General features: G+C 41.0%; 2 protein-coding genes across 3 annotated transcripts; both read left to right on the top strand.

Moving 5' to 3' along the window:
• The first annotated feature begins 250 nt into the window (after positions 1–250).
• On the top strand, positions 251–9,048 carry puraa (purine-rich element binding protein Aa). Its single transcript, XM_026182120.2, has 2 exons — positions 251–489; positions 4,558–9,048. The coding sequence occupies exon 2, from the start codon at positions 4,626–4,628 to the stop codon at positions 5,481–5,483; it is 858 nt and encodes a 285-aa protein (XP_026037905.1). The 5' UTR covers positions 251–489; positions 4,558–4,625; the 3' UTR covers positions 5,484–9,048.
• Positions 9,049–10,816: 1,768 nt separating this feature from the next.
• LOC113030568 (uncharacterized) lies at positions 10,817–26,623 on the top strand. 2 transcript variants are annotated; one of them, XM_026182119.2, is made up of 8 exons: positions 10,817–10,977; positions 11,662–12,218; positions 16,043–16,187; positions 16,398–16,500; positions 17,412–17,450; positions 17,547–17,588; positions 18,931–19,222; positions 25,388–26,623. In XM_026182119.2, exons 2-8 carry the CDS (start codon positions 12,032–12,034, stop codon positions 25,609–25,611), a joined length of 1,032 nt encoding a protein of 343 aa, XP_026037904.1. In that variant the 5' UTR covers positions 10,817–10,977; positions 11,662–12,031; the 3' UTR covers positions 25,612–26,623. The 2 variants fall into 2 exon arrangements, with proteins under 2 accessions (XP_026037904.1, XP_026037903.1); XM_026182118.2 differs by having other exon boundaries at positions 17,409–17,450.
• Positions 26,624–27,714: the final 1,091 nt, after the last annotated feature.

The following is a 27,714-nucleotide window of genomic DNA, read 5'->3' as shown; positions in this document are numbered from 1 at the left end:
TCCCACTGAAAACGCTGCGTCCAGATGAACAGAATCAACTTTTGGAGATCATTCATTCATTTATTTTGCCACTGGCAAAGTGGGACACACAAGTTCACAACATTAACGCAAAAACTACGCTCGGATTTCACTTCTTTAGACGCTACCCTGCATTACAGTTCCCAGAAATGTTGCCCTATACCTGTTACAGTCAAAAAAGACAATACTGTAATTCCCCAGTGTCGCCGAGAAGTGGCGCCCTTGAACCGAGTTTCCAACATTTGCGTGTTGACATCATGCAACGTGCAGTGGCGTTGAATTGTGCGTGTGTCGCTCTTCGTGCCACGACTCTCGGTTTCTTGTCCATCTTGTGAAGCAAGCAGGAGCAGTCCGTGTCGCTGTCACGCAGGAGTCCGAGCGCATTCACATGTGTCTTTTGCCTCGTCTCGCCATCTGCGGCAGGCCGTCGAGGTTTTAAGGCGCTGCGCCTGCAGACTGAGCGGGGTAAAGGTAGGTTATGGAGTCTCGCTCGGTGGAATGACGCTTTATTTACAAGTCATTCGCATTGTTGCTGTGCTGTAAGTGTCCTGACGTGCAGCCAAGCATATGACATTGCTTAGGAGAGTTTACAGAAGCATGAATACTTCACTGTACGACCGATCTGTCTGATCTGATACAAAAAACGAAAAATGGAAAAAAAAAATGGAGCTGCATTTGGAGCGATGCCACCTATGCTGGGATGTAGGGAGAAACTTTGGGAGGTGATCACAGCGGCTGTCTTTTACCAACTGCGACAACACTTTCTGAGGCTGAAAACTGCGTTGGATGCGATCTCGGGATCCGAAAAAGACCTGCATGTATGATCCACGTCCATAATTTAAAATTGTCAGAAAGAAAATAGGCCAAGTACCGACTGGTGATGAATTTATTGCTTAACTGATAAGTTATTCATCTGTCTAGTGGGTCTTCATAAATCTGCGTATATAGAGGCGTATATAGTGTTTTAGGTGTAACTTTGTACAGACAAAGATGAGCTTGTCACAGTAAACGCTTTGATTAGAAAGTCTGATGAAATTCTAAATGAGTGGTTCCATTGCAATCTGAGGCCCAGAGAGGTAAGGCCATTTTAAATCCGACACATTATTCACAAACGAGGCCTGTAAGTTTGCAGTGCTGTTCCTTCATTCAGTGCAATAGGAATGACTTACCCATTTCGCGTGCATCCACAGCGGTATTTATTGGACTCATCTATTTAGAAAAACTAACAATAAAAAGAAAGGGCACATCATTAAAAAAAAAAAACAGCATAGAGTTGACTTCTCTTCAGCAGAAACACTTAATGAAAAGAATACAAGCTTGTACTCAGAGTTTCCTGGGGAGTGGCAATGAAATAATGAGAGAGGTTCACTGCGAGCAGGTGCGGACAAACTTAGTTGATTTTTTTTTGCATAGAAAACCAACAGGCCAACCTCACGCTGAACATCACAGTCATACACGTTTAGACTCTAAAATTGTCATTGGTTTAATCCTCGCGCAGTTGTTAGGTTTTTAATCACAATTTATTCATTTATTTTTTAATCAAAGTGGGAATTACTGGGGAATGAATCACCCTTTGAGGCGCAGAATAGGTCATATTTGAATGTTTATGTGTATAAAAAATATAAAAGGTGGGTAAAGATTAAGAGAACGTTTAAAAGAAGGAGAAAATTAGTCAAGTGTATTGTTTCCTCTTAAGGCCCACATGCTTCTGTCTCCTCACCTGCAGCTCTGATTTACACTATTGATGGACAGAGTAGAAGAGCGACCTAAATTCTTCTTCAGGGAATTTTAGAGGGAATAATTTTCTTGAACGCGACTTCTCTCTTAGCATCGTCCGGATATTTCAGCGTCCTCCTGCTTCACATTTTATTATTCATTATTTGTTTAAATAAATTATAATTTTTAATATTTGTAACTTTTTAAATTACCCAATATTTTTTTCACAGCCCGGAATTTTCTTTTTTAAACAATAAGCATTTGAAATGATTACTATAAACATACAGAATGCATACAGCATTTTAAATGTAAAGCATTTCAAATTACTGCTTTAATATTTAACGCCTGAGAAATCAAGTAGTATCTATAAGTCAAGATGCATACATGTTTATTTTTATTTTATTTTACTTTATTTTTAAGTTTCTGCGTTGGGTTTGTTTGCATGACTGGCTTCAGTCAGGCCTAACAGTCTTGTGGAAAGGTAGAGAAGAAAGGTCAACTTTGAGAGGGAAATTAATCACGTATCTCAACGTTTCCATCAATGCAGTTGATATTTTCTATTCTAAATAAAAGTTTGAGGTTCAATTCTCGGTCTTGTTTGTGAAGTGAAGAACGAATAGTGCCTAAAGGATACCCACAGTTAAACATCTTACCATTTTCCCTTATTTGGACTCGGCAGCGACACATAAACGAGTCTGCAAGAATGAGCGGCGGGGGAAACAATTATGTTTTAAATTCTGGGCTTTCTGCAGTGTAATCATATAGACGAGGCCTAGGACAGCTGTCTCACAGTCACTGACTGAATACTAAATTTTATTTTCTTGTAATAATAGGCCTACTAACTCTTTGTAGTGCGCTTGAATAAAACTATTTGAGCGATTTTTACATTTAAAACCTATTTGCGCTGTTTATCTTTGGTCGTAAAAATAATTTGGAGGCAATCTAAAGTAGTTTGAAGTAAATATGAAAAAGGAATTAGAAAAGGCGGAAGAAGGGCAGAAGATTTATGCTAAATAAAAAATACAGATACCCTATACAGGCTCATAGATGCCTCGAGTGAAAGGTCTTGGCACTCTTTTTTAAAAAACAAAACAAAAAAACAAAATCGTTTTCCAGGTAAATCGGAAGTAAGACTAAAAAAAAGGTCCTTCGTGTAAAAAAAAAAAAAAAAAAAAAGTATCGCCAGCATTGATTATTGTATTTTATTTTTTGGGCAGAATTTAAGTTAAGATGGGTTTATTATTTATTTATTTGGGGCTTTATTACTACTTATTTTTATGCTCTAAGATCGTCATGGTCTAGTCAGTAATAATCTGTGTAGGCCCAGATGGGCATGCCTTGATCTTTTCCCATTATCAATCCATGCAGTGGCTTTAATTGAAATGCGCAAAATATTACCAGAGCAAATGAGCTGAACTATCATAGCCCAGGTCTGCCCATCAAATTTCACATTTGCGCAAGTAAAAAAAATAAAATGAAAGAAAGAGCTTTGACCCGGAGCAGACATTGCCGCCGCTGAATAGCTGAAGAGAAGGAGGCCCGAGTACTAATGAGGCAGGCCTGCGAGCTGCAGGGGGCTCCGCTGAGACAGCGTTCAGACCTTGCTCGGACACCTGGGTGACACAATTCTATCTTAAGGCGTGAATAAGTGGGTAAGATTACCTTAGAAATAGTCGCCACAAAGTCAGAGTTTAGAAACAGCACCTTTCTTTCATGAACGTAAGCTACAGGAGGGGTTGCTACACTTTCACCCCTTCTGTGTGTGTTAGCCTTGATGTTGGCAGCTGTTTTGCATGTCCCGTAGGCATACCGAGCACGCTCATTGGATGTTTTGCTACATAAAAAATGTAACCTTTGTAAAAAAAAATTTGCACCTTTACAGATTTCAAACTGAGGAATGACTGGTGGTATTAAAGCTAGCCTAGTTGTTCCGTCTTTTATCTAAGCAGAGGTAAGTAGCCTCTAGGGTGGGGAAACTTAGCTGAGTTGCTGAAACAATGTTGTGTGAGACCCACCTCTGCTCATATTATTCCCACACAGTTAACATGGCGGCTCTCTCTCCCTTTCTGACATGATTTGGCGTTATAGAACAAAACTGCTCATTCATAAAATAAAACGGGAATCGGAAACTAAAAATTAATATATATAATTTTTTTTATTTGTATTATTAGCTATACATAGCATATATTTTAAACTAAACTTCCTTCCTTCCTTTCTAATTCTAATGCTGATATCAGTGTTTAGTATAGCCTAGAAATCCAATACAATGTATAAAAGGTAAGACGTATTATAAATTATGTAATAATTGACTGTCGCCTAGAGTGAAAACTAATTATTCGTTACAAGCTATTCGTTTTATCAGTCCTGCTATTATTTGTATTGCTGCTGATGTGGTCCTGTTAAATAATATGTATAGACCGATTTTCTTGTGACTTGTAAATCAAAAAAAAAAATTTAATTCTTCAACTCTTTGAGAGCAAACGGTGATCTGTAAACTCGTTAGCACATCCCACGTAAACAGATACACTTGTGATGTGAAGTCGGTGATGCATTAGAAGGCTATTTTCTTAGATAAAAACTTGAGGGCAAGCTTGGGTCTTTCCAGGTTGGAAAAGCACCTGGCTTTTCGGGAGTTGTACAGACGAAATGAAACTTAAGTGGGCTGGTAGACGCATTTCCTCCAACAACCGTAGGTTTCGCTTTCAATGTTAGTGACAGCTTATGACATTAGTCGTGCGGTGTGGCATAAAGGGCATTAAAACACATGGCAATCGCTCTGCGTTAAGCGCCCTTCTCGTTTTATTTTTTTATACTCTTGTGTAGATCTCGCGAGAGCTCCGGCTCGCTGTGGCTGTGCAGCAGACAGAGGGAGAAGGCAGGCAGGCAGCATCATGGCGGACAGAGACAGTGGAAGTGAGCAGGGAGGAGCAGCTACGGGCCCAGGCTTCGGTTCCATGCACCTAGCGACAGGAGGGGCGGGCTCGGCCTCCGGGCTCCAGCATGAGACCCAAGAGCTGGCATCGAAGAGGGTTGACATCCAAAACAAACGTTTCTATTTGGACGTTAAGCAGAATGCGAAAGGCCGCTTCTTAAAGATAGCAGAAGTCGGGGCCGGTGGAAACAAGAGCCGCCTCACTCTCTCCATGTCCGTGGCGGTTGAGTTCCGTGACTACTTGGGGGACTTCATCGAACATTATGCCCAGCTGGGTCCGAGCAACCCGGGGATGGTACAAGACGAGCCCAGGCGAGCCCTCAAAAGCGAGTTCTTGGTCCGAGAAAATCGGAAATACTATATGGATCTGAAAGAGAACCAGCGGGGACGGTTTCTGAGGATTCGACAGACCGTTAACCGGGGGCCCGGTTTGGGATTCACGCAAGGCCAGACGATTGCTCTGCCTGCCCAGGGACTTATTGAGTTTCGTGACGCTTTGGCTAAACTTATTGACGATTATGGTGTAGAGGACGAACCTGCAGAGTTGCCCGAAGGGTCATCGTTGACTGTGGACAACAAACGGTTTTTCTTCGACGTCGGATCCAATAAGTACGGTGTGTTTATGAGGGTAAGCGAGGTGAAGCCAACGTACCGCAACTCAATTACAGTGCCCTACAAAGTGTGGTCCAAATTTGGGAATACTTTCTGTAAATATGCCGAGGAGATGAAGAAGATCCAGGAGAAACAGCGGGAGAAAAGGGCATGCGAGCTGCAGCAACAAGAGGAGATGCAGCAGGACGATGGAGACGAGGATTGATATAGACAGCAAACAAAAAAAGAAAAAAGAGAGAGAGAGAGGAAAAACATGCCAGAGTAATGAAAATAACAAGAGAATTATAATTAAAAAGAAAACACTCTACTGTATAATGAAAGAAATCTAAAGATTTAACTGTATTGGTTTAACCAAGGGAGCATCACCCACAATATAAGAAACCTCCACGACCTGACAGTTATGACATGTTGTCACTCATCGCTGGATGTTACCCCACTTAACCACCATTAATACAGTAACAGGCTGCTAAACAAAGTAATAACATTATATTTGAACATTGTTTCCTACTTGACAAACGATATTGAACTGTTTATTTCCCTTATTAACAGAAAACTTTTGTACCAGTTAAAGCTATTGTAAAGAGGAGAGGAAAAAAAAGTGTTTGCAATGTTCAAATTGAATTATTGCCGAGTTCAAAGGAGAGACAAAAAAGTTTCCTTCTCATGTGAGTTAAATGACTTCAGCACAAATCAGATGTTTTAATTTTTAGACCAAAATTCCAAAACTTTGTAAAAGGTTGTCACATGTACTTGCCATCCTATTTACCTTTACCTGTGAGTAGAGAGGTGTTTACACATAAATCATATGAGGGCTAGGCCTGCTTCGGAAACTGATAAGATTTCATGCAGTACATATATATATATATTAAAAACAAAACAAAACAAAGGAACGTGTAGGCATTTTCATGAAATGAAATAAGTGCTCTATTTATTGTGCAATATGCATTGCATATAAGGAACTGGTCATTGGATCTTGACATTTGCCAGAGGCATTCAAAGATATATTAATATTGTAACTTTTGTTTCAGTTGAAATTGTTGCCATGCAGATGGATATATAATAGACTACCTTTGTGTCTCGTTGTTAATGCAATGTGTTCAGTTTAAAGGTACTAAATGTGTATTTGATAGAGGAAATGCAGAGACAACATGTAGCAAATGGCCTGAACTGCAGATTATTTAACAAGGCAAAAGACCCTGAATATACTGTGTTGATTGGCATAGTAAAAACTGGAAGAGCGCAATCGGTTAGTACATATGAAACAAACTTTTTGTGATCTTGTTTAGTCATAAAAGTCTAAATGGTGCCAAGGAGTGCTGTTGCTGCATGTTTATCTGCACTACAATTTCGTTGGTCTCCCAAAATATTGGCTCAAAGACCCTTCCATACGTATCTTTATCTGCCTATGTTGTATGAATCTCAAGTTCGAGGACTGGGGGGGGGGGATTACCATCCAAAAGGCTCGGTGTAGTTCTAGTGGAAGTTGTTTCAAAGCATGATTGTAAAAGCAGCGACCTTGTGAACAGTAATCGAAATGTCACCATCACACTATGAGGACGGCCACTGAGGCGCTTGCCTGGCTTAGCCGAGGTGAAGACGGCCTGGTTCACCTGTTGGTGAATGTCTGTTATGTCATTGGATGTGCACATTCCTTTCTTGCGTTTTAAGATCTGAGGGTGTGAAGTTCAGTGTGGGGCTACTTTGGATACATTCTCATAGCTCTGCTTTAGATTTGTAAGCCCAAATACCCACCTGGGGTGATGAGATTCTGTTCTGGTCTAATTGTAAATATTTGGGCTGCCACACGGAAAACAACTGGTTCTAATCCAGTTCAGTCGCATCTCATAGATGTGTGATAGCAGTTTTATAAACTCTGTCAGTAAACTCCAGAGAAACTGGCAACAATCAGATACTGTCAGATTTACCTCAGCATTGAATTAAATGATTGCTCCCATGTTTAGATTGACTGGAAACCAGCAAACTAGACTGTCCTTGACCACCTATTTTTGGAGCCTTTGGTATAGCCTAAATGATACCTGATTGGGAGCATCCTCTTCAGCATATAAACAACCTGGTGCCTTACACACTCCGCATGCTTACACGCTGGCCTGGTGCTTTGGATCGCAGTTATGGCTTCTTTTTGTTTTCTTCTTCTTCTTTTTTTCAAAACTCCTTTTTCTTCTATTTCTTGTGTCTCAGCCCCCTTGTGTGCTAGCGCACGACTCGTGGTGCTAAAAGTGTTTGTTACAAACTCTTTAGAAAAATAGGAGCAGAATTCTTAACTTTTTTCTGCTACCTTTCAGCCCCCCCCCCCCCCCCCCCCGACTTTATTGCCATCCCCATTCCCTAGCCATCCAGGTATCGGCCTACATGTAAACATGGAAGGGGGTGGTCACCTAGATGCAAGACGATGCAGAAGAGATGGCTCTTCACCAGCCATATGCATTAGCAGGGAGAGCAGGGGCTGATTGGGAACATCAGTAGTGGCCTGAAATGGTATCCGTTGTTATGGCAAAGCCCCACCCCACCCCTTAAAATGCTTGTTTCATGGCTTGGGTTAGTTATGTGTAAGTTGTAAGTTGCTCAATTAATGGGGAGTAGCAAGCATGTCTTGTTTTGTTTTGTGGGGGTTTTTGTTTGTTTGTTTTTTGTTTGTTTTTATGTAGTTTTACCTTTTCAGCATTATTCCACATTATTTGTAATTTTGGAATGTTTTTGCCCACAAAAATATCGTTTTGTTTTTTTTTTCTTTCTGTGCAACATTTCATCACTGTGTGCAATATCATATGTGCCAATGGTGGCAATATATGTATATCAATTAAATATATGATTACTATTTGAAAGCATATGGCTGAATTCCATGTTTATTTCTCATGAAGGAATTGTATGCCTTTATTTGCACACAAAGCTCCATCCTGGAGGAAAATATAGTAAACCAAGGTCTTAGCAGCCTGTTGAGTCAAGCAGTTCACGTACTTACTTTAACTTGAAATCGAACATTGTCCCTGCAAGTATGCCCCTCTCAAGGAAAAGGGTAAACTTGGCTAATGGTTTGTTCAAGGTAGACTGTAAACATACAATGGAGGTTTTTTTTTTTTGTTTCTTTGTTTTGTTTTTTCTTTTGTTTTTTTGTGAAAAGGAAAATTTAAAAAGAAGAAAAAAAAATCCCTGGAATCTCCATTTTAGCTTTAAGCTAAGAAAAGGTGCTTCAGTCCAATCCTCATTAAGGTGTATGGTGAACTGTCTTCAGTGGTTGTTGTGTGTAGCACTTTGCTTTCCCAGGTTAATGAAATGCCTGACCAATACTTGTTTAAAAATGATCTCAACAAAGAATGTTGTTCTCTTTTCTGTTACCTCTTTTTATTTAAAAAAAATGAGGTTATTTGATTTGCTCATTTGGTTTTTGATGCATTAAATATAATTTATGTACATTTGACAAATTATAAAAAAAAAGAATAAATTTAATTTACCCATGAGGGTGAAAAAAATCTATATTCAAAATGTATGTGTTTTTCATGTTTCATTTCTTGTTGTGGGATGGGGGTGGGGGAAATCACTGAAAAGTCTGTTTAATTTTTATGTAGTGCTGTCTACAATGTCTGATTATACATTTGCAATGATACTAATTGCTAAAGCTTAATTTTACAGCCTATAAAATGCAAATTTTGCAATGGCGAGTACCTGATGACTCATGTCTTCTTAGAGATTTCTACAATAGTACTGTATGTGTAAAACCAGGCTGTAAAATAAAGCGTTACTTTGTTCTCTGACTATCCCGACTATGCAATTTGTGATCATCTGTATGCAACAATTGCTCTTCTGTGAGTTTTTCTGTTAATCTAAAACTAAAGAAATTAGACTTTATTGATCGTGACCCAACAGAACCTGCACATGTTTCAAGTTACATTTTTGTAATGATTGTTTTTCTTTCTTATTTTTTTTCTTTTTTAATACGTTTGGTGTCAGAGTTAAGCTAAAAATCAAAGTTTAAAAAAGAGCTTAAAAAAGTTGCTTCCAGATGTTTTTAGGATGCATCTCACTATCTTGAGTTTATAGCTATTTATAAGTAAAACTGATTCCCTGTAACAAGTTGAAGTCTTGGTTTAATTCTGTTAATAAAATGAAATGACATAGAAAATGTTAATTATCATTATGTAAATTCTGAAAATTGGCAAAGTGATAAAGCAGCACCATTTGGGTTGCTTCTAGGTTCTAAATCATGGAGCATAGAGGCAGATTTATTTCTGGGCCATCCACACGCGGTACCTTTGTATTGCTTCAACCATTCTCCTCCTATCAGAAGAACCCACATAAGAGTAAATACAGCATAACGAGCTGGGAGGTCCATTCTCTAGATATGCCCAAAGGTATTTCTCCAGGACATATGTATGTTTGTGCTTTGTTGTTAGTTGATAGTCCCAGCCTGCCAGAGGGGGATGGAGGGTGAAAAAACTGAAGTGGATGTGCTATACCGAGATGGACTCCAGCCCAGATGCCAGCTTACACTCCGACTTTGCTCCTCATCCCAGAATCTACACAGAGAACTGGTCTCTGTCGTCACAGCATGATTAAAGCATCCAAAAAAAGGATAAACCCCATTTAATCAAACAAAAATTCTCTTATTAAACATAAAACACATTGTAATGTGTTCTGATGTGTTTAGTCTGATCCAAGGTGCCACACTTTGAATCTAGAGAACTTACATTTTATTAATTTTGAAGCATGACCATTCTCACATGAGCACTTTGCCACCGCTGACTATAACAAATGGCTTGTTACAAAAGCATCCTGCCCCTCGTTACGTTTTAGGTGCAGGTGTCTGCATGCATTGTATATTTACGCTGTTTTGCAGTGGAAATTTATGGAGCCATGCGGTCAGTGTGCATAAGTGCTTATACACAGTTTTTATTCAGCTTTCGTTTAGTGCTGTAGTTTAAGGTAGTTGAGCACTGGCTTGGGTGGTGACGTAATCCATGGCAGGCTCCTTTTCTTTTTTTTTAAATCACAGCAATTGCCTTAACCAGTAGAGGCCGCTCTTTACCTAAAAATGAGTGGCTCATAAGCAGAGGAGGACAGTTAGCTGAGAAAATTTCCTCTGGCTTGAATGTGCAAACTATCAGCAGACGTGGTAAATTAAACAGCAAACAGTTACTTGCATAATGCTAGAAGGCACATCGGTTGTTTCACATAATGCTAGAGGCTGTGCTAAAGTTTTGGGTAATACTAAACGCGAACGTTAGCAAATAGCATTTCTTAATTAAAAGGCGTCATTAAAATGGAAGAAAATACAGGAGGAAGAGAGCTCATTTTTCTTTGCTGTATTTTTTTTTAAATATTATTTGTGTAGAATTATATGTGTAAGCGAAAATGTGTGAAGATGTGGAAAATACGTGTGTTATGAACATGAACGCATGCCTTTCTTTCTAGCTTTTTAAAGTGTGAGTTCAACTTCCTGAGACCAACTCAGGAAGTTGAAATGTAGCCTTAAATGTAGCTTTAGTGTGTGTGTGTGTGTGTGAGAGAGAGAGAGAGAGAGAGAGAGAGAGAGAGAGGAAGGGAGAGGGAGGTAAAGAGATTATGGAATGCTGTGATGTCATCAGCTCAGTCATACACACAAAGACGAGGTGGACCCACAGGCGCTGTGACTCCCTCAGCTCAGTTAGCATACTCTGCTGTGGAGCGGCTGTCTACATCCCACTGTGAGTACTTCAGCAAATTCTAACCTTCTCCTACAACTCCCTTTTTGTTTTGTAGCACTCATTTTCTCCACTTCACCCCCTCCCCCCTGTTTTCTTTGGTTTCCTTCTCTGCACCCTGCGGTGTGTTTAGCAGACACCAATCTGTATTCCACCAGTGTGATAGTTTTCAGTCTGAGACGAGCTTTCTTTCCCTCCAAGTGCTGCCTATGTGGTAGCCATTGTTTAACTACCCACTGTGACTGGAGGAGTCCATTTCAATCCTCTTGTTAGACAACCTGGCTCTCGCTGTCCAGTGCTATGACCCAGATTTTTATCCCTCATTACAACCAGACACTGGCCATGTTTTTTTACAAAAGGAAAAAGAGGCGGGGGCCGCTATCTTGTGAGAGTTTTAGAGAGAAACGAACATGGTTTTGGGGAGAGGAAGGAGCAGGGTGGGACACTGATGTCAGATGCAGTCCCATTCCTTTGGAATCTCCTCCCATTCTGGGTAGCAGACTTTCTGTAAAGTGTTGAAATTGGCTTTGGGCTCTTCCGTATTCATGCACGGAAGGACAAGACAACTGCTTTAAACAGATATTTCTAGGAAATAAGAAAAAAAGTTTCTTAAGAAAATATGTAAGACACTGCAGCTTTGAAAATCATGCAAGATGATCTTCACTGTGTGTTTTGTTTTTCTCATAGATTGTGCCAAAGATGACCTCCAAAGAAATCTGACATCTTGATGGGGAAACTGAGCACATTATAGAAAGGAAGCAGGATTTGTGTGTGTGTGTGTGTGTGTGTGTGAGAGAGAGAGAGTGTGTGTATGAGAGAGAGAGAAAGACAGTCTGTATGAGTGAGATAGTACAGCTTGTACAAAAGCATGTGTAGAAAGAGCAAGAACCTTAATTCATGACTTCAAGAGTGACTTTAGAGACAAATAAGAAGCTACAAAAGTCCTCTGCTGACATGAGACCATAAATCATCCTTACACACTGTGCACTACGAGAAGCAAGCTTCAACTGCTTGCCAAGTGGTACCAGGTTAACGTACCAACCATTTGGCCGCCAACATGCTGCAGCAGATCTTAAAGGACATGTACATTGACCCTGAGGTGCTGGAAGCCCTCAACGAAGAGCAGAAAAAGACACTGTTCCTGAAAATGCGCCAAGAGCAGGTGCGGCGCTGGAAAGAGCGGGAGGAGAAACTGGAGAGAGAGGGGGGCGACGCAGAGTCCAAGAGAGCAAAGCCAAGAAAAGGTAACCACACTGAGTAAAGACTCTTCATCAACAACCACAGCCGCCACCTCACCTTTTTTAACCTTCTCTCTTCCTGTTTATCTCAAACCTGAAGCTGCAGGGTGCAGCTTCAGGTTTTTCAGGCACTCCGACTGTCACGTTTTCACAAAGGTTCCACAGAAAACCATCTGTTCTCTTCTGAGCAAGCGCTTTCAGAGTCCTTGGAGTTGAGATATTTGCGTAGTGTGCTGAGAATTACCCGATAGAGCGTTACAAAGCTTGATAAGGGAACCACTGAAGCATGTGTACGTTGGCTGTGACAGATATCCTAAGCTTCTGGAGTTTGCATGCTCCCAATTATCTGAACAGCTGTTTGTCAAAACATGAAGTGAGCATCAAAATAAGTTTTTTTGTTTTGTTTTGTTTTGGTTTGTTTTTTTTTGTTTTTTTTTGGGGGGGGGGGGGGGGGGGGTTACAGCTTAGGTCCTAAACTATTGCAGATCTTTATTTAAAGATCTGTTATAATTGCACTTTTTATTAAATGCTTCACCCTCCACAAGGTGAAAATAGTTTGACCGTATGGTCTAATTTCCTTGTCTTCTGAGCCTCATTCACACAGACAGAAACTCTAAATTAGATCATTTTATTTCCAATTGAAACATTGCAATGTGAGGTCCCAGATGTTGCTCATATCTGGAATTCTGTGGTTGATGGCAAATAAATGTCAGAAGAAAACATCCACAGGACAGGAGGAGATGGCAAAATAACAGCCCTGTCGGGAAATTTACAAGTTAAACGAAGAGCACATGTGTTTATCAGAAGCTGACATAAGATATGATTACAAATACTGTCTTTTTCCTCATATTTGGTAAATTCTTTTGCTCAACCTAGGTGGTGAGAGTATGCATGGGAAAAACAAAACAAGCAGAAACTCAGGAAGCTGCAAGCCGGTCGTGAAACTGGTTTGGCAAAATCTTGCGTGTCTGCATTTTCTCTTGTACGTCTTTTGTATTAAGGACTTCTGGAAGAAGGGCGTTGCGTAACGACGCGAACATAACAAATTGTTCTATCACCTTAATCCAAACATCAGAGGCAAAGTTAATTTATTTGGATGAGTGCAGCAGTTACTTAAACTACAATGATATCACAGCATGACTTAAAGCCAGTTGATGATTGACACAGTGATGTGTTTTGTCTGGTCTTGGTTAATCAAAGCACTTTCTATCAACTGTGGTACAGAGCGAGAGAACAATGCACTGTGTCTTAATGACCAGTGCAGTCATCTCTAGGAGGCTGTAGGTTGAGAACACATGGTTACAACTCTTCTCCACAAACACGGCTTTTTTTTTCTTTTTCTGTCTTGCGTGTAGAGGAAATGGTGGATAATTGATGTAAAAATGTAAAAATAGGACATGAGTCAAGACTCAGGCCTTTAAACAATTAGCAGAGTCTGAAATGGGAAGTTAGCAGGAAATGTATGTGTTTGAAAAAGAAATGGAGACTTTGATTTTTATCTGGATGGTCTTGTGGGAGAGCTGAAATGCCAAATGGGTTTTTAGCCACAAAATGAAGCTCATATCCCACTCAGCAGTTGCTCCTGCACTTTTGTGTTTTCCATTAGTTTTTGTTTTTCTTTAGTTTTCCGGTTTTGCCTGTCGATTCAGGTTAGTTTTGGTTAGTTTTCCAGTGCAGGATGTGCTTGTTTTGATTTTGTTGTTGTCGCAGGTCTAATTCGGTTTGGTGGCACTTTTGAAATGTCTTATTGTGACAAGGAGCGCACTTGTCAGACTGGAGGATTAAAGAAGCTCACAGAAGTACATTAACACAATACAACAACACAAACACATGACTCACAGTCACATATAAATCCTAGTCCAAAATAATACACACGCAGCAGTGCCTTATTGGGCTGTTTGTTCTGACGTCAGACTGAGAGAGACTAAAACTAAAGACATTGCTATTTTTTTTACTTTTCTAAGTACAATTTTGTTTCTGGAAGTACTTTTTTGGTTACCACAAGGTTGTCCTCGTGGTAATGAGTGTTTATGTGCTGACTTTGACTTTATGCTGCCCTGTTTCTGTGCCTTTGTTTATGTTGTTCTTAGACTGCTGACATTTACACGAGGCGGGAAAAACTGATTAGAATCAATGATCTTGTTCTTCAGCAACAGATTGTTATTTCAAATACAGATATATTCTGTTTATAAGAAAGTGCAACACATTCTTGGTGAGGACAGTGGAAATGCCTCTTGTACATTCTGTCCATAAAATGTAGCATCCTTGTACTCAGATGACAGGGTTCATGTCATGTGCGTCTGACAATTGTTTTGTGGCTTTTGCTGTCAGTTTTTTGTTGGAAATGTGTTTAGAGGTATGTTCTGACGGTTGCGTCATGCTGGTATGCCTCGCAGGAATGTGATCCACAGGGTTGGCTGGCAAAACCAGTTCACTATGAAAGTAACTTCTCAGTGCTCCAAACATAGTTACAAGGATGTGACATATGGACCGATGACAAATTAAAGGAAAAACCCAACTCTTGACGTGTACTTAAATCCAGTGTCTTTGTTTTCTTGGTTGGCTCACTGTGGGTCCATGTTTTCCCCTTACACAGATGGGTGACTGCAAATCAATACAAAGTTGTTTTGAGTGGTCACATTTAGCCTGTGACGAATATCATTTATATTCTGATAGCAGTCTCGACCCCAGGATAACAAGACAGCCCCAGGGCATAAAGGATCAGTGAGTGGGTTGATGAGTGTGAGAATAATGTGCGTTTCAGTTCAGCTTTAGTTATATAACACCAGTTCACAAACAAGTCTTGTATTGTCATTTAGACAATATTAGAGGGAAAGAGAGGGCCTAAAATGAGACTATCCACTATGAACTATGGTGGGGAAGAAGAACCATCTTAACAGGAAGAGACCTCCAGCAGAACCAGGCTCTATGAACTATGAGGTCTTTAAGAAGGCAACCTGAATTTTATAATGTTGCCTAAAGAGCTCATGTACAGGATGAAAAGCATCAGTTCTAAAACAAGTGTAAGTGTTTGCAGCTTAATAACCTTTTATCGTGTGAGAAAGACTTGTCATTTACACACACACACACACACACACACACACACACACACACACAGACAAATATGTATCTCCATCTAAGTAAGCGCTACAAGTCTGTTAAATGTTGTGATCACTGCAATAACAGAGAGCAGCAGTAAAATCAGTGAAGACAAAGCGATAAGTCAGAAGCCGCGAGATAATCACAGGTAACTTTTACTAGTGATCTTTTAAGTGAGCCGCGTTACCATACAACACAATCACGTATATTTAGACTTTTTTTTTTTTTTTTTCAGGCGTATATTATATTTGGTTGGAAGCCGCGGACCCCATCTAGAAAGCAAAACAGCAGAGTGTTTATACTAAATGAATAAATAAATGAATAAATCATCATTTATAAATCTATAAATTATTCTCCTTGTGGCCTTAGACCACAAGGAGAATCACCAAGACTGGACTGTGATTTAGAATGTCTTTAACCAGCACTACAAGTTGTTATGTGAGGGTCAAAGTATGCTTATGTTGATCACTAGTTATCAATGTTAATAAAACATTTCAGAGTAATCGTTTGAAAAATCAGGGGTGGGCCTTCTAAATAGTCTATTCAATATTTCATCATTTATTCTGTTGTGTTGTTTTGATATAGCCTTATAAGATTTGTAGGCATATCCCACATTTTCATTTTTTATTTTTTTTTTGACAGGTTCACTGAGGGAAATTCAAAAGCACTTTCAGTTTTGTTTCAGTAGCTAGTTGACTTGTAATGTTTAAGTGTGTTCGTGTTTTTAACAGCCAACAATAAGAGTGTCAGCTGGCAGCTCGGCCGGGATGGGGACGTGGCGGTTGTTGTGATTGGGGAGGTGGATGAGCTGAGCTCCAAATTCATCTGCTCAGGATTTGGAGAGAAGAAGACTCCAAGCCTGCAGAACAACACGAGGTAATACACATTTGTAATACAAAACAGACAGTGATGTTTTTTTTTTTTTTTAAATAATTAAGAATAAAGGCAGAGAACAACGTGTAACAGAAGAATCAGTGTTTCAGTTTTTTGTTTTTCTTTTTTTGTGTGCATGTGTTGCTAACAGACTGTCATTTAAGGAGATTTGGTTGGGTTTTATACGTGACACATTCTGTTTATGTTTTCCAGCCATCAAACTATACTGAAGGACAGAAAAAACACGGAACCTGTCAAGACTGAGAGAGAGAACCTCCTTTCTAAAACGCAACCCGACGTCTCCCTGAATCTAAAGGTGTGTGTGTAGCTCTCTGTGATCTTTAAAAATCAAATCATTTTGGTTGGAGAAAAAAAAAGTCATAATTATTTTTTAATATTAAACACTGCTATCGCCTCTTGATTTAAATAAAAACATACACCTAATAAATATGTTAAAGCTGATCAAAACATCGTGTATAATAAAAATGACTGAGATGGAGTGGGCTTTCAGATCGACATAAAATAAAGTTTCACGGTGCTCTTTATCTTTTATCCATTCAACTCAATATTTCCATCTCAATCTCAACACTGTGGTGGAGTCATTTTCACTTCTCATACCCGCAGAGCAGTTTGTGGAAACTTTCCATTAGGTTCTTGAGCATAGCTGGTGAAAATCAATCGCTGCCCTGTTTCTGTGTCAAAATAATGTGCTGATGATTTCTGACCTGGTGATATTTTAGGTGTGTGTGTATGTGCACAGCAGTGTATTAGTTTTGGTGTGTGTGTGTGTGTGTGTGTGTTGGGGGTGCTGGTGGGTGCCTCCTTTTTTTTTTTTTTTCCTTTTTCCATGCTATCTCAAAAAGAGATTTGCTGTGTTGTCATGGCAACCATGCACACACTGAGCCACAGCGAGCCAGCGTACACGGTCTCATCTGGCCTGACCATGATGTTTCTCTAAAGCTAAAGCTGCTTGCTGCTCATTCAGTGGAAATAAGAGCCCATCATTGTTTTTCCTGCAGAAACAAAACCACCGCACAGATGTTTTTTTTCTTAAAAGCAACGTTTAATTTGAAATATATTCACACAATTAAGTATTTTATCTCATCTCTATTTCTTAAACTCCTTTAAGTATAGATTTAAGAGCTTATTCCAAGCACTGAGCTCTAAAAGTTGAGGAAGATGACGAGTCGCCATCAGCACTAACTGTGTCTCTTTCTCTCCCAGCAGGGGAAAAGTGAGGAGGCGAGCACTTTACTCCCTCTGCCGGTGAGTTGGAGTAACTGCCTGCACTAACAGAGCTGTGTGCTCTCACACTGCATCATGGCCTAGATCACTCATGTAATGTCTTTGTTAAACCCACAGGTGTCAGTGAGCGAGCATTCACCGCCTACAGCAACTGCAAAGGTATCTGTGAATTAAAGTCATTGCAGGTGTTTTGATCTCATTCTAGCTTTTTGAAATATTTTTAAGAAAGGAAATGTTTGCATACCTGTGCAGAAAAACACTTTAAAAGACATGTTTCAGCAAGGTGCTGTATACGATGTGCTCTCTAGCTCTTTGAAGCACAACCACCACAGAGTGCCTATATGACTTTTTGTGGCAGTCCTACCCTCTGAGTCACAGGAAATGGTGGTTGGGGCCAGCTGTCCCCTCGCTCCCAGCCTCTCTGCAGATCATCTTTCTCCCAGCATTCTCCTTCTCTGTGCTCCCGCTTGTCTAAGCTGCCGCACCCCTCACAGTTCTCTCTCCGGGGAACAGCTGAACTGTCCTGTCCTCCCACTAGCTCCATCGCCGCTCCAGCCTTGTGTCGTCTGGGGAGTAGGCTTGCTATATCCCCTTGCTTTCTTCTGCGTTTATGTGCATACAAGTGTGTGTGTGCGTGTGCGTGTGTGTGCAGGTGACACGCTTTGCAAGAACAGCTGAATCACAGAGACAAGGCAGGATTTCTGGACTGCCCTAGAACAGATGGTTGATGAACTTGATCAGGGAATTAAAACGCCAGAGATAGAGAATGCGTCAGTCGCAGATGGATGGGATTGTGGGATAGTCTCCTGAGGTTTGGGCGCGTGAGCTCTCCTCTGTTCCATTTTTTTTCTTCTTCTTTTTTCCCCTCCTCTTTGCCACAGACAGAAATTTCTCTCCCTCACATCTTATATCCATACCAGCCTCTCTCCATTACAGGCCCCAGCACATCTTTGGCCCACCCCATGTGCACATGGCAAGAAAGCATTCACACCTTAGGAGGTTTGGCAAGTGTGACAGCCAAGAATTCACAGCATAAGCCTTTCTTTATAGGATTCATAATTTGGTTGAATGCCTTGTTTATAGATTGAATGATTTGTTCCTGGAGGAGAAAGGAAACGGGGGCGCTTTGGTGATGTGGCTGTTGCTAACGCCGCTGCAGCTTTTCTCCAGTTGATTTAGAGAGCGAAGGAGTCGTCGTGAGGGAGGAGGAGAGAGTGAGATTGTTGATTAAGAAGGCGTAAGATCAGGAGGCAAGATTAGCAAGGCTGCTTGATTTTCAAGTCACCTTATAATTTTCTCTCCAAACATCCTTAAACTCTTAATCAGTGGTCATAGTTCTGCGTGTTTCATTCCGGCACCATGTTGTCACTGGAGGATTCTAATTTAGTGAATCATTTATCCAATGATTTAATCAAACATGACAGTAATTCCACTGTATGTGAATTAGCTGTCAACACCGATCGCACTCCCCGCTTCTCTTTTGTCACTCCTCACTCTGCAGCTCGAGTTGAAGTCAGCCAATGCAACCGAGGAGAAGTCAGTTCCCCAGCCCTCCATCTGCTCCAGGCCTCCCACGAGAGCTAACGCTGTCAAGACGAGACCGGCTTCTGCAAATGCAGCACCAGACTATGTCAACACGAGACCTGGCCTCACAAATCTGAGGCTGGCTACCGCCGTGCCATACTCTTCTCCCGGCAGCGCTGTCAAAATAGACTCTGGCATGACGTCATCAACCAAAGGGAGCCTGCAGTCAAAAGAACCCCAGAAGCCACAGGAGTCACCGGGTGGTAAAGGTGAGTGAATTTAACTCAGAGTTAAAAGTACATGACACATCTAAGGTTGGAGTGAATTGATGACATGGTATTGTTTTAACCCCTGTGATGTACTGGGAAAACTGTATGGTGTGCCATCCATCTTTCACAGTATCAGGTGGGAGGGGCTTGTACCCCTTCTACCTTTTTATTTTCTCGGTTTTCCTGTAATCCAATAAGCAAAAGCAACCATACTGATTATGATCAGTGTCACCGTGGATAAACTAATCTAGATTCGTGGGAAGTCCATGATTCTTATTTCTGGCTAAGTTTCATTTGTTGCGGAAAGCCTGGACTCCAGTTTTAAACATATGGGTTTAAAATTGAGTTCACAACATGGTTACTGCCTTACGTGACAATCACCACCGCTCTCTGAGCCAGCCGCAGCTTTTTCTCTAAGAGTAATAATAGCTTTGGAGAGCTGAGCAGAACCAGTCTGAACAAAGTTCATACTAGATAAATTTCTCTGTGCTGCAGCAAGGAAGAAGGATTTATTTCCTGAAACCCAATGTGCTCGCCAAATAGTGCCTCAGCCCCCTGGAATCTTTATGGACTGGCAGAGTAAAAGAGGCCTGCCTAGAGGGGAAAAAAAGCAGGGGAAAACGTACGCGACTGGGATTTGTCCCCTTGTAACATGTTGCTCGTGCACACCTGCTCTTTTGATAGCTTCTCTATTGTGATCAGTTTCTGTCAACAATTAATTTGTCAACAGCCGTGGCAATGCAGTCGACATTTGGTGGGACCAAATCTGCTGGATTTGAGGGTCCAATTCCCCCTCCCCCCCCCAAAAAAAAAAAATCTAAATGTGAAAACCAATTTCCTGATGGAAATTGGTGGCCAGCAGGGGTGTTTGCTCTGCTCTTCTCTCCTCTCATTTTTTTGCCTCTCATTCCATCCTCTCCCCAGCCCTTCCTCTCCAGATCCTTTATTCTCCAGTCTTTTCTTCAGAGCGTCGTGCTAAGTTTGTGAGCAAATACAAAAAAGAAGAAAAAAATTTTTTTTTTGACCTTGATGAAAAATATCATGAAGTCAAGGAAAAATGTGAAGGAGAATTATCTGCCAGCAGTAAAACTAAAATATTAGTTCCCTAGAATGACTACTTAAAACTCAACTTGTTCTTCTGTGTTATTTCATGGAGGCAACATAAATGTGGATAAAAGTGTAAACATATGCCTTTGTTAAGTGGTAATTTAGTAATAACAAAGGATACCAGTCAAAAAATTAAAACAAAAGGTTTTGTAAATAATGCCCTATCTATCTTTCTGTGTCAATCTTGGCAAAGGTTGTTCTTCAAAGCTGCATTACTGTGCAAAAGTCTCGAGTCACTCGTCATTTCTTTATATTTTTCTAGGAAAAAGGGAAATGGGTTCAGCAAATTATTAAAATTCATCATTCAAATAAAAGCCTTGAAAGACCTCCAGAAAGCATGGAGAAGTCTGGCTTGTTGCAACCAAAATGGAACGAAATAAGGTGTGAAACGAGACTTTTGTACAGTATTGTGTATATTATATTAATTTTGTTTCAATTTGGGCTGAGATGAGGTCTTCCTGTTAGGGTAATGTATCAGTGTTTTTGTTTCTCTTTTATGGGTCTGCTCCTCCTTTCCTTTTGTGCCAGTGTTAAATAAAATGGGGAGTTTTTTTTATGTTGTAGAGATGAACCAACTTCTTGTTTGAATCTTTCTCGAGTTATCGTTGTAATATCTAATATACCTGTTGGAAGCTCATGTACCACACAGTGACCCAGTTAAGTATAAAAATGGTCATTGTAAGGGTGAAGTTAGCACCATCCAGTGGAAATCAGTGATACTGTAGGGAAAGAAAAGTCCAGTTGAGCAGAAAATCTCATCTCCATAAAGGTCCCTCTGCTGGAAATATGCTCTCCCTACACCACACGCTCACTGCAACATGAACTTGAAGGCTGGCTTCCTCCAGAACCATTTTTTTTTAATTTGGAAGAAACAAAGAAACCTAAATAAAATCACATTTTTCCTTTCAACGGTGATTGCAGCAGTTTTATTGGGTCAACTTAAGTTTATACCAGGCAGATGTCGACAGAGTCAGTTTCCTTTAGAAAGCCATACAACAAAACCAAGTTCCTAGCACCTTAACAGGAACTTCCTCATAGCTGTGTGACTGTCTATTGGTTTAGCCACATGTTTTTAGCATTTTATATAAAATGGGTGGGGGGAACAATCCTGAAAATATTTCCTGCCCCCCGCCCCTTTTTTTTTCTGATTATTGTAAACATTCAAGATCATTACAGATTTTTGGCGGTCAAACCCACACACTCGTGAGAATGTCGCAAAAAGACAAAGTGTGTTGTTGTTTTGTTTTTTGTTTTTCTTGTTTGTTTTTAGTTAAATGTGGATCTGGCTGCAAAGATGTATTGTAGAAGTTTGGTGGCATGTGTGTCTTCACCCACTTTGGTGGTTAGATTAGTGGCTACATCTATGCTCCCTGGGCGCTAGCACGACAGTGAATAAGAGCAAAATGTAGAGGGAAGAAAGGGAAAGGAAACCCAAAAGAACAGCTGGTGTGGTGGGAGTTGAGGTGGGTTGAACACAGTGCTGAATAAATGTGTTCGACTCCGGAGCAAAAATACTGACACAGTGTCTGTCCTTGACAATGGCAGGAAGCTTGTTCCAACAGGAGGAGGAGGCCAACAAAGATGAGGCTCATGCCTCAGCTGTTTTCATTTGAATGCGGGTAATGACAAGGGTTCATGCATCCTGAGCAGTTACCGTGGCTCACACCTCGCTTTCCCAAAGAATAACTAACTTTGTATTAGTGACAGTATAAATTTGGATTTACAGCTACAACGAGGAACATAAAACTCTGAAATCTAACACTGGAGCATTCATGCTGTAAATGTTTTACACAGGTAGACTGGATGTCATGACAAGCCAGTATGGTTTAGGCTAACCCAGGAGGATAAGACGAAATCCAATTTAAAAGTCTCAGGTTCTGGATATTGACAGGATGCCGTTATCCCATCTTTGATAAATTTTAAATGGCTTAAAAAGATTAAAGGTTTTACATTCGTCAGGTAAGAGGTTGGGTAAGAACAAGAGTATCCAAGTCCGTGTATCTCGACAAAAGCAAAAGAAAGTCTTGCTATACATGGATCGAGTTCCTGGATCCAAGAGGATATGAACGCAGATCAGTTTGTGATATTTTCTTGAAAACAATAAGACATTAACCCCCCCCCATATTTCAATTAAATACCTATCTGTGAAGATGTGGCATGAAATTTTGGGCCAAGTCCCACCTCTGCTAAAATGTTTGAGTAATCCTCCTAATAAACAGAGAAACAATGAAACCAAACCAACCACAAAACCTTCTTGGCAGAAATTGTGAGTGAACAAATAAAATGGCAATTAAACCCTGGTATTTTTCACAGTGTTGATGTATTTATAACAAATAATCTGGTAATTAATGTTGGTGAGAAAAATCCATATTTCTCACCAGTTTTCTCTTCAGTTTCTTTTGGCAGGAAACAGACTTTTTTGGAAACAAACAGGTGTAACATCTGCGTGGAGAAAAACAAAATCAGTTCATGCTTGAAAACGTAAACACTGAAAGCCTGTAAATCTGAAAATGAGTCTTACTGTTAACTGGGACTCTGCACAAAAAGTGAAACCTGTGTTGCCTCACAGAAAGAGGTTCCTGGGTTTGGACCTGTCCTTCTGTGTGGAGCTTCACCCTGTGATCGCGTGGGTTTTCTCCTCTTTTGGCAGCAAAAATAAATCCTGAATCTTGAGATTTTTATTTCTTAGTTAAAGTTATAGAAACTGTTAACACTCCAGATAATGAAGGTAGGATGGCAGAGCCGGTGCAAGAAATAAACCTATATATGTTGAGACAGTCCATATGATTTGAGGATGGTTTCAAGAACATCAAAGTCTTCTGCAGCTAATACATGCACGCGTGTTTTTGTGTTTATAACTCTTCCCTGTGTCTCCGTCCGCTCTCCTCTGGCTTCACCTTCAGAGGGAAGGACACACATTCCAGCGCTGCTTTCCGACTCTAGCCCTGGGCGACGCTCAGCCAGAGCTGATAAGTGACAGGGGCCCCAGCCCCCATGCAGGAGCTTGCCCCAACGCTTACACACACACACACACACACACACACACACACACACACACACACACAACAAGCGCACCTACACCTCTCCTCCTCCCCACGCTTCAGTCCACAGACGTGCTGCTGGGGAATTCTGCCCTCTGCCCCACTTCTGCCCCCCCACCTCCCACCCAAGTCCTCCACCCTCGCACCCCTCCTCTTTCTCTGCGAGACATGTGGACGTCTTTAAAGAGATAGATTAGTCTTTAATTTTTGTGCTAGCCTGATCATTGACACTTCTTCCCGCCCCTCTTCTTTGTCCTCTCTGTACATTTACGAGCTGCCCCGGGACGTGATGGGTGGCATCTTGAATGCTCGATTGGGAGATTAATCAATCTCAACAAGCAATTCGTTGCAGAGGTTCTCTTTAATTTAAATAGGTGTTTTCGCAGGTAGCTTTAATGACTTGTTTCGGCGGACGGACAGAGCTCGGGGTGCAGCTGCTGAGGAGAGTTTCATTTAGTCCCTGCCCATACACCAATCCTCCCTCTCCTGCTCTTTCTATCTCTCTGTCTCTATTAAGCATTCCACTCCAGACCTGCAGGAAGGCTCTGAGCTCAAAAAACTCTCTGGCCATGAGTGTGTGTGCGTGCCCGCGTCTGTGTCTGTGTGCATCTGTGTGTGTTCGGTGCGTGCCTGAATGTGTGTCAGCCTCAATTGCTGGAGCCTATCCAAGGTTTCCGTGGTGACCACACAACACAACGAGACAATCAGAGGCAAGCCCACGAAACGCAGCGAGAGGACATTAACACAGGAACTATGGGTCAGGGGGCAGAGGAAGGCAGGGCAAAAGGAAGGTAGAGGGGAGGTGTTGGAGCCACGGGGAGAGGTGCACGAGAGAATGAGAAAGAGGAGCGAAAGCAGAGTAAACAGCAATAAACAATAACACAACCTTAAAGGCTACTTTAGGTCTCTCCCTTTCATGCCTGCAAGACATCAAGAGCTTTAAAGGTTTCCCGGCCTCAGGAGTGCCCATGTGGTTTTGGCTGTACCTCACCTCTTTGTGTGTGACTGTGCGTGTGTGCACACTATGCCGTGGCGTTAGTCAGCGTTGGCTGCATGCGTGACTGAATCCATGTGCAGTGGGTGGGGGGGGTCTGAATCCGTGTTTATGTGTGCGAGAGCATGCACGGACCCGAACGTAACGTGAGAATGTGCATGTCTTTTGAAATTCAGCTGTTAGAAACTCTGTACACGCCTGTGTGTGTTTTCACTCTATTTTCTGCGTGTGCGCACGTTTGTGTGTGTGTGTGTGTCTGTAGTCACGCACACGGGTGCTCTCACATATCTCTGTCCCCCGGGGATGACGCTAAAAATATGTGGCTCCTCAAGCCTTCTGGTGTCTGAGCAGCGTCTGTCTGCTCTCCATTCCCGTCCCTGCGGCCCTCCCTCCCCTTCGTTCGTTACTCCTGTTCCCTCCATTCCTCCCTCAATTACACCCTCTTCCAAACACAGTACCTCGGCAACACACACGCACGCACACAAAAGCACAAACTACACCCAGCTGTGTCCCTACTACACTTCCACTGAGGATGACCTCTGCTCAGCCGTAGCGGGATAAAAGAAAGCGAATGAAAGGGAGAAAAAAAGGCAGAAAAGGGTGAAGAGCAAGCTAACATGGCATTGCGGGAAGGGTAGTGGTTGATTCCTGCTTGCCCAACAGCTACTGAACATAAAATCCTAAATAAGTGATTTGCAAAGCATTTAAGCTCCTATATCTAATTGAAAACTGAAGACGCACACAAACATCCCTATCTCTATCTATCTATCTATCTCTATCTCTATCTATCGATCGATAGATCTATCAATCTATCTATCTATCTAGCTATCTATCTATCTATATATAATTTTATTTTTTTCCATTCTAAACTTGATACCTGGAACATGTGACATGTTTACCACCATGTTGCATCATCTCTCCTTTAACAAAGCTTTGTAAGCATTAGGGAACTAAAGAGATCGTGTTGCTGTGGTTTTAAAGGCAAAACGTAAACTGTTGTGTGTTGTTTTCTTTTTCTTCCAGATATCCGCGAATCAGAAAAGCTTCAAAAGGCTAGCTCAGAGGAGCCTTGGACGTCAGGGAGTGCACCAGTCTGCGCAGGGCGTGGCCGCGTGGCTCAGCTGATGAAAACCTTCAGTGTCGATCGCGCTACAAACCCTGCACAGACCCCTTCCCGTGGGATTAAGCCACCCCTTCCCACAAAACCTAGCCACTTGCGTCAAACGAGCACACCTACTGTCAGGTAATCCGTACACTGGTGAACAGGCACCCACCCAAGCTTCATGCATCTCTGTGATTCAGATCACCTACTGTGATGCCTCATTCAGAGGCTTAATGGGATGGACTCCAAAGGTGGTTTAGAAGTGGTAACGTTTGCATTGTTGCTGTCACTCTGAATGCACAGTGATGGAAATGCTTGAATGTAATGGTTTTCTTTTATTGTTATTATTATTTTTGATGCTGCAGTACTGTAAACACTCTTTAAGTCAAAAGAATTCCAAAGAAGTGGATTGCATTTGAAAGTTTTTAAACATTTTTGCCAGGAAAATGATGGCGCACATATTTTCAAATGAATTTACTTGTTACTGATGCTTTTCACTTCATACAAGCATGAAAAAATGTGCTATTTTTCTAAAACACAGTTTTTACCCTAATTCACAAAGTCCGCGCACACGATATTTACTGACACGTTGCCTTTTCTTTTGATTGCTTATAAGACAGTTTACATTCGCTGGTGTGCACACATGCCTGGTTCTGTTTTTCCTCCTTATTTCTGTCTTCTTGAACAAAAGAATGGGCATGGGGGGGCATGAGGGTGTGAAAGAAGGCACAGTAAAGGCCTCCTTTATCTTGCTGTCTCCTCCCTGGGAATAGTGTAGAGTTGTTTATTTGTCATAATGCAATGTATGTCTCCCTCTGCCACCTGGCAGGAGGCTCACTGCGACCTGTTGTGGACCAATGACAGTGCCAAATGCACTCATCTGTCACTCCCAGTGGATCAAATCCTGGCAAGTTAGACAGTTGCTGCCAAATAATCCAGCGTTTCATGTTTTTGAGCTGTGTGACTGTACTTTTTGCTTATTGTTTTTTTGGTTTGTTTTTAAAATTTTTCTATATGAGGAGTGAGATTTTGTGATGGGATATTTAACATTACAGCAATGTTCACTTATAAAATGAGGGACATTTTTTTTTTTTCTCTTTTTTGATGTCAAGGTTTTGTGGTACAGTCAATGAAACAATAAAACTGCATAACTTGTATACCCGAGTCTTTTAAAGTTTGTGTGTGTGTGTGTGCTTACTCTCTTAAAAAAACCCTCTCACTCTGTCTCTATTTATTCTGTCTGGCAATCCTTCAGCTAATTTGCTGACTTAGCCTCTGAGAGCAACAGCCAATTTTTCGGGGTTCTGATGTAGCCACCAGATATTCAAGCCAAGAATGTTGTCCATTAGTCACTGTTTGCAAAGATAAAAAAACAAAAAAAAAAAAAAAAACAACCACTTTTAATGAAAGTTTGTGTTCAGTCTCTTTTTGATGTAAGCTTTTCTTTTTAAATCTGCTCCAATGTGATTGGTCAGTTGAACTTGAACTAGAAACTAGCTACAACAGGTAACCAGTCAGCTCAAGAAGCAAATAATCTTGTCCCTTTCCTACCAATTCTGAAATACCGGATAATTCTGTTCATAGAATTTATAGTTTAGCTAACTTTCATCACTGTAATCCCAATAAAAAAGAAATTAAAAAATGTTTTATGTGGCGTTCAGAGGGCAAAACATTTGAAATAATTTGATTATTTACTGTAAAAAAAAAAAAAAAAGAAAAAAGGGGGGAAAAAAACCTGTAAAAAAAAAAATAAATTAAAAAAAATTCTGTAACATGTAGGTTGCAGCTGGTGAACTGAGAATATCTGCCTCTTTTAGATGTCCAGCCTCAGCAAATATACTTGCATGCTTCACCAGGGTCAGTGTAAAATTTTAATTTCAGCAGCACAACAGATACACCCACACGCTTGGTATCGCTGTGCTCAGACATTTCTTGCTTAATTTCCAGTAATGCTCTCCAAGCCTGCAGATGAAATTCAAATCTTTGCAAAAATTGAGGCATATTTTCACATTTGTACCTGCGATTTCCATTGCAGATTGCAGTTGCCTTGGCTAATGTTTGGCACCTGGCTAATCTGTTTAAAGAACATCCCCTGTAACAAATCAGCCAACTGGGGGTGAGTAACAGCAACACTCCAGCACCTTTAAAGTTAATGCACCACTCACTTATTAATGGTGAGTTGCAAATGGCCCTCTGATGCCCTACAGTGCCATAATTAACAACATTTAGACAGGAAGTGGTCTTTGTC

This window comes from Astatotilapia calliptera, chromosome 10, assembly GCF_964374335.1.
Source record: "Astatotilapia calliptera chromosome 10, fAstCal68.1, whole genome shotgun sequence".
In the NCBI taxonomy this organism is placed as follows: domain Eukaryota; kingdom Metazoa; phylum Chordata; class Actinopteri; order Cichliformes; family Cichlidae; genus Astatotilapia; species Astatotilapia calliptera.
The sequence above is the reverse complement of the archived record's forward strand: the minus strand, read 5'-3'. Positions and strand labels throughout refer to the sequence as shown.

Excerpts from the sequence above, each read along its gene's own strand:
- puraa (XM_026182120.2), top strand. The coding sequence starts at position 4,626 with ATGGCGGACAGAGACAGTGGAAGTGAGCAGGGAGGAGCAGCTACGGGC.
- LOC113030568 (XM_026182118.2), top strand. The coding sequence starts at position 12,032 with ATGCTGCAGCAGATCTTAAAGGACATGTACATTGACCCTGAGGTGCTG. Across the intron at positions 12,219-16,042 it reads GAGAGCAAAGCCAAGAAAAG|CCAACAATAAGAGTGTCAGC; the intron begins GTAACCACACTG and ends TGTTTTTAACAG. Across the intron at positions 17,589-18,930 it reads CGCCTACAGCAACTGCAAAG|CTCGAGTTGAAGTCAGCCAA; the intron begins GTATCTGTGAAT and ends CTCACTCTGCAG.